The sequence below is a fragment of the Aplysia californica genome, unplaced genomic scaffold, assembly GCF_000002075.1.
Source record: "Aplysia californica isolate F4 #8 unplaced genomic scaffold, AplCal3.0 scaffold00710, whole genome shotgun sequence".
In the NCBI taxonomy this organism is placed as follows: domain Eukaryota; kingdom Metazoa; phylum Mollusca; class Gastropoda; order Aplysiida; family Aplysiidae; genus Aplysia; species Aplysia californica.
Window position 1 is genome coordinate 54,148 of NW_004797980.1, and position 9,333 is coordinate 63,480.

The 9,333-nt window shown below is 38.3% G+C and overlaps 2 protein-coding genes across 2 annotated transcripts; both read left to right on the forward strand.

Moving 5' to 3' along the window:
* Positions 1-1,745: 1,745 nt before the first annotated feature.
* Positions 1,746-2,806, forward strand: LOC106013194 (amine sulfotransferase; the record flags this gene model as incomplete). Its single annotated transcript, XM_013088247.2, is given in 2 exon segments — positions 1,746-1,913; positions 2,612-2,806. Coding segments are annotated over 2 exon segments (315 nt in total), but the record flags the coding sequence as incomplete, so codon positions are not given.
* Positions 2,807-4,571: 1,765 nt separating this feature from the next.
* On the forward strand, positions 4,572-8,220 carry LOC101859132 (sulfotransferase family cytosolic 1B member 1). Its single transcript, XM_013088248.2, has 4 exons — positions 4,572-4,767; positions 6,142-6,259; positions 6,597-6,759; positions 7,951-8,220. Exons 1-4 carry the CDS (start codon positions 4,712-4,714, stop codon positions 8,064-8,066), a joined length of 453 nt encoding a protein of 150 aa, XP_012943702.1. The 5' UTR covers positions 4,572-4,711; the 3' UTR covers positions 8,067-8,220.
* The last annotated feature ends 1,113 nt before the right edge of the window (positions 8,221-9,333 follow it).

Here is a 9,333-nt window from a genome sequence, read left to right on the forward strand (position 1 = left end):
AACTTCTGTGGAATCCCATTCGTCCAAATATTTTCCGAAGTGTTCCTTGGTCAATTCTGTCAAAGTCGAAAAGGAAGTTGACAAATAAATGAGAACTGCTCTACAATGATTCTCTGCATGGCAATCTGATCTGCAGTTTACGAGTTTGTCCTGAAAGGAGCCTGTTCATCTCAAAGACTTGGTTTCTTTGCAGTCTTGATTCGTCCCTGAATGATTTTGTTGAAGACTTTATCTGCTATATAGCGTAAAGGTTTTAAATGGACACAAACATGGGGGGCCAAAAACAATCCAATTTAATATGTCAAAAAAATAAATTCAACAAGCGAGCGGAAAACGGTTCTGTTTCTATTTTTCTGACGAGTGGCTGGTTTCCTAACAGCAACACTCATATTGCTTAATAAGGAAGATAGACAGGCAACATCAGGCACTGATTTCTAACGAAATCCCTACCACTTAAGGTCACGGTGATTTCAGTAAGATATGTGGGCAAAAATTGGCTCTATATGACGATTACTTTTAAAAATAATCCAAGATAGCATGACTTCCTCGGCTTATTTTTCGGCATTGAGTCAGGAAGGTGGAAAATCGGAATGTTATTATGTCAAATGAGTTAAAGCTGACGTTAAATAATGATTTAGCGGTTCTCGACCTCTTCCCGATACACAGATCTTAGACGTTGTCCGCCAAAGAGGCTTTCACACATCGAGATGACGTTGGCTCGGAGAGGGCTGCATTATATTAAAGAGGGATACAAATTTACACGTTCCTATTTTTGCTTGAAATATTCGTGGATTATGTCCTCTAACACCACCCCCCCCCCTAACCACAAGAAACCCCTCGCTTGTCTCGTTTATTGTTGAGTGTTGTTGGACGATAAGCTAGCTCTCTCTCTCTCTCTCTCTCTCTCTCTCTCTCTCTCTCTCTCTCTTTCTCTCTCTCTCTCTCTCGTACGCGCGCGTACGCAAGCGCGCGCTCTAGAAATATTTGCCCACCAAAGAAAAACAAATTCTATTCGTCAATACATATAAATTAAATTAAATAAAAACGACTTTTCTCCCAAAACCTGAAACACGTTGGGATAATTGCTTTTTTTAAATGTACTTCCTCAGAAGGAAAAAGATACCCTGATACTCATAGATATTTGAAATATACATTGTCCTTTCCAAAGACAATCCGTAATTTTAGATAGGCCCTTACAAGTAGGGTCTAAGTGCGCCTCCTAAATGATCTACATCTACTTTATGTTGATGAGGGTGTAGAATAATATGGCGTCGATGGCCTTTTGGGTAGGTTCTCGGACTCTCAACTGTTAATTCATGGGTTCGAATCCTGTCATGGGCCCTATGTTGTACCTTGGGAAAGGCATTTTATCTTAATTTTCCTCTCGTCACCTGTGTGGGAATGGGTACCCAGACATAAACGGCGAAATATTTTATTAGTTTTTTTGTTTAGCTTTCGATTGCTTTAAGAACTGATTTCACTAGATCTATTAATTACTTTCCGGGAATCCTAGAATGTTTCTGATTGTTCAAGGGTGTGCTAGGGTATTGATATAGTGCAAAGTGCAAAGTCTTGCTGTCCTCTCTCGTTATGTTGGTTTGCTCTTTAGGTCAGAAGTCTTCTTGTAACAAAGGGAGCTGACAATCAACCGAAATTTCCAACCCGTACATATAATGTTTATTATTTGTCATTACGAATACCTACATTTCTTTATTCATGTATGTATTTCTTGTTCTTTCCAGAAAGAAAGAAAAAAACTTGCCACTTGTGTAAAGAAGAACAAAAGAGTCAAGATGCCTGTGTGTAAAGTGGCGGACTCCGCGGGAGACACGATGGACTTGTATGTGATGGAGTCCAAACCCCAATTCTTTGTCGTGCCTACTCTTAAACAAGACTGGGTCGAAAATATACCGGTGAGGCTGTTTCCTTGTTCAATTGTTTGTTTGTTTGCTTGCTTATCTATTGCTCTGTCTGCCTTGTTTGCCTTCCATTTTGGTTCCAGTGCGTGAGAGCAAAATGTGAAAGCGAATTTTGCAACGTTAAATGTCTCAGAAATTGAATTTGACTCTTTCTGATTATTGCTTTTATCAATGATTGTCTCAAGTAGACTTATTTCAGTACTAAAATAAATTAAAATAAAGCAAATATAGAGGGAGTGCTTACTCTTGATCCTTCAACTGTAATAGCCTTTGTCCGAGATCACCTAGCCAGCAGCTGTGATGAGGAGTAAATATCTGACGTTACCTGGTGGGGATTGTGATTAAGAAATGAGTACAGCCTGGTGAAGGCAGGAGGAGCAGCCTTCATGACCTCATCAGACGCTACAATAACCAGGTTATTATGGAGGCAATCGGCCGGCCCATACTGAAAAGGACCTTTATGAGGAGGGGCGAGGAGGCATTTAGCCCCCCCGTCTTCCTAGGTCTCCAATTCTACATTCAAATTCAAATTCAAATTCAAATAAATTAGAATAAAATGAAATAAAACAAAATAAAGAGTCCCAAACTATCAGATTCCAGACAATAACAAGACATTTGCTTCATTCATAAAGTGGTTTCTAATTTTATTCAACACTTTTTTACTCCTATGGCCCTCTCTTCACACCTTTCAGAACTATCCTCTCCGTAATGATGACGTAATGCTGTGCTCGTACACCAAGTCTGGCTGCCACTGGGTGTGGGAGATGGGCAGACTTCTGCTGGACGGGCGGACCAAGGTGGAGGGCACAGAGAAAGAGTCGTCCATGGTGGAGGCCAATACCTTAATGGGGAATATAGAAGACGCCCCCGCACCCAGGATCCTGAATTCTCATTTGGTAAGTGATGTCTTCTGATTGTTGTTGTTTGTTCTGTTGTTGGTTTTGTTGTTGTTGTTGTTGTTGTTGTTGTTTGTTCTGTTGTTGGTTTTGTTGTTGTTGTTGTTGTTGTTGTTGTTGTTTGTTCTGTTGTTGCTGCTGTTTTTGTTGTTGTTTTTCATGCTTTGCTGTTTTTTGTTGTTGGTTTTTGATGATGTTGTACTTGTTGTTGCTTTTGCTGTTGTTCTTTGCAGTTTTTGCTGTTATTGTTGTTGTTGGGGTTAGTGGTTGTGGTGGTGATTTGTTGCTGCTGGTGATGCTGTTGATATTACTATTTCTTTTGGGATCTTTCTATACTTCCCAGGTTTCAATATTATGCTTTTGGTGCGTGCACGATGGCTCTATCAGCTGTGCTCTTCTTTGGTCTGCTGTTTATCAGATGTATAGTATGCATTTGTATAATAGTACGGTCGAATTTTCATTTATAATATGTGGTTCAAAAGCATCCCCCGAAAAAAACAACTTTGTTTCGGGGTTGTTTTGCTTTTTTTTTACATTTGACCGCTCCTGGGGGTGTTTATCCTTCTGCTATCGTCATTTCAAGTCATGTAGACTAGTAGAAAGAAGAAGAAGAGCGAGGCTTGCTTTATACCGACTTATGTTTGACTTGCCGCATTGCCATGTTGAGACCCCCCACCATTATATCACACATTCACTCCGAATTATAAACCCTGAGCTACAAAATGGGCCAATTTCGGAGCGAAAGTACACCCACCGTATTACAAATTACGCGAGGTCGTGTTTTCGACGAATGTTTACGGTACATGTTGCGCTACGTCCAGAAAGAGTGAAGAGTTGGGTTATGATGATATGGGCACTGTTTTACATAATTTCCCAGTTACCTTTATTGTAGTTTCCATAGATTTGTGCCCCTATAATAGACCACGCACTCCCACGATCATGGCCACCGCTATTTGCTCTCTAAATAAATTCATCGCTGCAGAACGTGCACACCATTTTCTGCACCATTATGCTCAAAATTATGGGATAAATATAGCAGTTTCGAGAGAGCACACGACACCGCTCTCCAGTGCCTTCAATTTGGTTCAAAATGAGTTTCATGGTGTGCTTCATAGTGAACCAAAATCAGTCAAATAGCATAATCTAGAACATCATAAAACAAATCTGTTTTCGTTTTCGCCTCTTCTTGTACGTAACATAGGCCAAGACGCTGTTCCAGAAAAGTAACATTGCCATCGCATTAAATCTTTTGTTAATAAAAAACCAATACGCTATAAAATCGTTGCTTCCTTCTAATAATAATATTGGACAAAGAGAAAAACATAATTATTGGGCTGTTTGTTTAAACAACCTTATCTGCTTATAAGCGTGATACCTACTTGGGCAACTTGCCGTTTGGTGACTCGAATATGTAGAACTTTTAATGTTGTTGGGGGGAGGGGTGGTTGTTCGGTATTTTCATAAACCAACAAAACTAAGTACATCCTGATAAATAGCTACGACAAGAGTAGTTTTGTTTACAGGGTTAATTAGTCCTATTCTTATTGTTATACTTATTCTTATTCTTGTTCTTATTTTTATTTTTATTCTTATTCTCTTTATTATTCTTATTCTAATTCTTATTTATATCCTTATTCTTATTCTTGTCCTTATTCATATTCTTATTTTTATTTTTATTCTTATTCTTATTCTTATTTGTATTCGCATTTATATTCGTATTCTTGCTATTATTAATATGAAGTCGATTTATAATCATTTTCAAGACGTATCTGTTTTCTTTTTCCATTTGTTTAGTTCTTTGATCACCTGCCGAAGGATGTCGTGAAGAAAGGCAACAAGGTGATATTCGTGTACAGGAACCCCAAGGACGTGGCTGTGTCTTTGTTCCACCACCACATGAGGATAAAGCAGTACAACTACACTGGCAGAAATTTCGCCTCTCACCTTCAGAGGTACGGCATACACTTTGGTGTAATCTCTTGCACCAAAGTTCTGTTTGCATATACGTCCTCCTGTGTCGAGTTGTTGTTGTTTCATTGTTGTTGTTGTTGTTGTTGTTTCTTTCTCTCTCTCACGCTCTCTCTCTCTATCTCTCTCTCTCTCTCTCTCTCTCTCTGTGTGTGTGTGTGTGTGTGTGTGTGTGTGTGTGTGTGTGTGTGTGTGTGTGTTTGTGTTTGTGTATGTGTGTAGTGCGTGTATGTGCATTCTGTGTTCGTTCTTTTTAACCATAAAAAACAACAAACAAACAATAACAGTCAACAATTTACAAACCATGAAACAAACATTCTTTTTTCTTATATTTTGTGATTAGTGGTTCAAATGTCCTTCATCTTTACCATTAGTTTACTGCTCTGTGGAAATGTTTTCCTGTTCGTCGTTAATTAGTTAACTGTCATATGTGAGGCAGCGTGGTGGAATCAGGTTCCCGTCAATTTTTGGGCACGTAGAGTTATTGGTACCATCTTAAAGCTTGTTCACTTGTCTTTATTTGGATGGAAAAAACATCCATTTATCTTGAATACAAGTCGAGATATTTGCGAATGAAGGAGGTGGGGGTCACCTGTTTTCAGAGGTAAATTTAATGAGAAAAGGGCCGTCAAAGATTAGTAATTTCCAGAGCTTAAGAGTCCGTGGTAACTGAAAATGTTTATTTTTTTGTGCCTTTAATCAATGTTTTTCAGAAAAATCCACACAGAAATCAGTTCTTTAATGGGCATGAAAGGTGTTGAGCCAAATAACAAAAATTTTATAAAAATTCACAAACCTGCGGAAAAATGCAAGTTTCTTCACTTTGATTATTTTGACGAGAGCCTGATTCCACCAGGCTGCCTCACATAATATAATAAGGAAAGAAACCTTAACGTGTGTTGGCCTGCATCAACAATGGTTGAATGGGCAGGTATTGGATATCAAATGTGGGACGTGCTGACAAAATGAGTTACATCTCGCAATCCACAAATGGAGATATCGACAGAAAATCAACAATTTGTAGATTTTCAACTGAAGCTAGTTTCTTCAGGTTTAACAAGCATTTTATTATTTCCTACTAAAGAATCGTAAAAGCTCAGCCTATCTATTCAACAAATTATATCTATTTCTAAAGGGCTAAAATATGCAAAGTAACTCATTTTCTCGGCACGTCTCACAAACAAATCGAGAATATTATCATTGTCCCTGCAATGAACAGTTTCTTCAGATGATATGTTCAAACAGATTTTAAAAAACAGAGCAGTCACAAACACCACGGACACTCTCGACTTTACATACTATTATAGATATTATAACAGTATTGTATTCTTAAGTGACCCTTCTATTTCTCTCACAAGGTTCGTGGATGGTTTGATAGACAACAACAGTATATTCGACTATCTACGAGAGTGGGAAAGATGCATTAATGCACACCCTGACCTGAATATCTGTATCCTGAGCTACGAAGATCTGCAGGTACGTGAACTCGTCTTTTGAGTCTGAGTAAAAGAAGGAGCCTGAACATCGTAGCGGTAACGCTGCAGTTTTTATTTTAGGACTTTATATTCAGATTTGAATGAAATTGAGCTATTGAGTCCACCTGATTATTTACTCAAGCATCTGAGTTTGTTGCCATCTTTTTGTCCAAAAGTTGCAAAAAGTTGCACAAAAAACCTTATAATTTTATTTTTTATCCCCTCTCCCCTTCCCCTTTTAATCTTTTCTTTTTTTTCACTCGCTATCCTCCCTCAACCCCCAACTGTCCCCGCCCTCCCCAACAAATCATCATGCCTTTACACTCCAACTCCCCCAGGAGAACACGTTAGCAGAAGTGAAGCGACTGTCCAAGTTCCTGGGCAAGGACTATGACGACGAGTTCCTCCAGGCAGTCATCAAAGCCACCAGTTTTGACAACATGAAGAAGGAGAAGAAGCACAGCTTTACTGACGACAAAGGGACCATAATGTTTAGAAAAGGTAACAGTTTTGCTTTTTAAATTTGAAGACTACAGGGGGGAAACGACGGCAGTCACAAACTGAAAATCGTGAGAGTACCAATTTTGAACGCTTATTGACTCATAACTGTGTTTCTGTTCAACTGTTGGTTGATTATTATTGTTAGAATTACCATTCAAAAATACCAATCAAACAAGTATGAAGTTATGAGTCCACAAGCTTTTCAAATTGCCACCCTCACAATTTCCAGTTTGTGACTACCGTCCTTTTTTCCCGTGCTCTTCTGTTTTGTTTTTTTTTTTTTTTTTTTTTTTTTTTTTTTTTTTTTTTGGGGGGGGGGGATGATGAAAGTAAACGTGTGCCTTTACTTTGCTCACTTTACGCAGTTCTAGGGTTCTTATGCTCTGTGGGGCCATTTTAGGTTCGCTATAGCAACCGTCATGAAATCTGCAAGTTCCCATAATATAGAGAAGAATACTTTGATTGGCAATCAAGGAACAATCACTCTTACAAAAGGTGATTATTTTGAGTAAAGTTAATTTTAGCTATCCATAGGGAATGTACTTTAGCCACTGCGCAGCTCCATGGAGTCCGTACTCTGTGAATCCAGTTTGGGTTGCCAATGGCATTTGTCATCAAAGCAGCAAGCTTCCACAATAAGTATAAAGGTGTAGAAGAACAGATTCAACTACGATTAAGGAACTACACGTTGGAAGCCAGGCAGCTGAATAACACAAAACGTTGAAGCCCACGTGTAACTTGGCGATTTATTTTTTAAAATATTTTTTTTAATTTAGTTGCGGTAAGAGTATTATTGCACTTGCGACAAAACAGGGTCTTGTGAATGTTTGCAGAAGATTAAAGGTGTATCTGAATAATAACTTGCAAATTAAAATATAAAAAAACATAAAAGGTGACAATGACGATAAATGTTTGAAAATAATAAAGAAGGAGCGAACCGCACCACATTGGCCGGCAGCTACCTACTGACCTGGAGAGGAGTCATAGAAAATGGTTAATCGAAAGGTTGAAGGAAATGGATTGATGTCAAAAAGCTAGCCAAGGATAAGTGATTACTTGTTTTGGAGTAATCATACCATCACAACTGAAAGAGCTGCATCTCCCCTCGACGCTTTAACGGCAACAGAGGATGAAAAAGTAAAAAGTAAAGTAAGTTTTGGAGTAAAACTTTATTTTTTCTTGATTCCTCAGGTAAAGTCGGAGACTGGAAAAACTACTTCACAGTGGCTCAGAGCGAATGGTTTGACCACATCACCAGGAGCAGGATGTTGGGTTCCAAACTGTTCAATTTCAGATATGACCTCTGATTTCGACCACTGTGACCTCTACTTTGACCTTTATTTGCCGGACTGTTGACTTTGTCCTCTGAGAGCATTAGCTGTCGGTTGTGACAGCTTTCTTTTGTTGTTGTTGTTGTTGGGGTTGTTGATGATGATGTTGTGGTTGTTATTGTTGTGATTGTTGCTGTTTGTGTTGTTGTTTTTATTGATGTTATTGATGTTGCTGTAGTTGTTTTTTATGTATTTGTGTCATATCTTACCAAAAGTGGTGATGATGATGATGATGATGAAGATATGTACATGCCCCCAATATACACTGTGTGTGTTTGTGTGTGTGTGTGTGTGTGTGTGTGTGTGTGTGTGTGTGTGTGTGTGTGTATGTGTGTGTCTTTGACTGATAGACAGAGAAAGAGAAAGAGAGGTAGAGAGAGAGAGAGAGAGAGAGAGAGAGAGAGAGAGAGAGAGAGAGAGACAGAGACAGAGACAGAGCCAGAGATAAAGAGAGACAGAGAGACAGAGAGCACAGAAATCAAATCATTTATATCATACATTACGCAGTAGCATTATATCTTTATGTATTATAAACTATGTTTTCTATTTAACAAGTAAAAGTGTTACGTACTTTAGTGCGGTCAAAAATTCACTATAAATTTTTAAATTAATTTCTTGTAACAGGTTTTACCACTAATAAATGTGTCATTGGTGAGCGGTATCGTAGTCCATAATGTGTATGCAGAATGTGTGAGAGAAGCGGGAAATACTGTGGGAAATTCCATTTTCTGCATGACGGAGATTTATAGTATTTTATATAAATTTACCAAGAAAAGGTTGGGTTTTCTTTTCTAACCTAGCCTCAAATGTTGTTGAAAAATATTATTGTTTAGTTTTTAAAATTTGATACATACTCCTGTGCATAGTATGGATGATATGGATTCACTCGTTAAAGATATATTTGAGGAAAAGTTGAGCCACGATATTTTGACCTTACTATAGCGTTATATATTATTTTGTATCATGAATTGTGTTTTGTATTAAACAAGCAAAAGCGGCATACGTGTCTAAGTCTTCTTCTATTGTTTAAACAATTTAGCCATATAACACTGCGACACGGGGCGAGCAATGTATTTTATTTGAGATATGGGTCTGTTGAAAGGGTAGAATCGTTATTCAGGTCTGGCATTAGATCAGCCAGGTGGCACAACAGACACTCGTCGCATGCTGACTATATAAAAATTAACCCTCTCTCAATCTTTCTCTTTCTCTCTTTCTCTCTCTTTCTTTCTCTCTTTCTCTC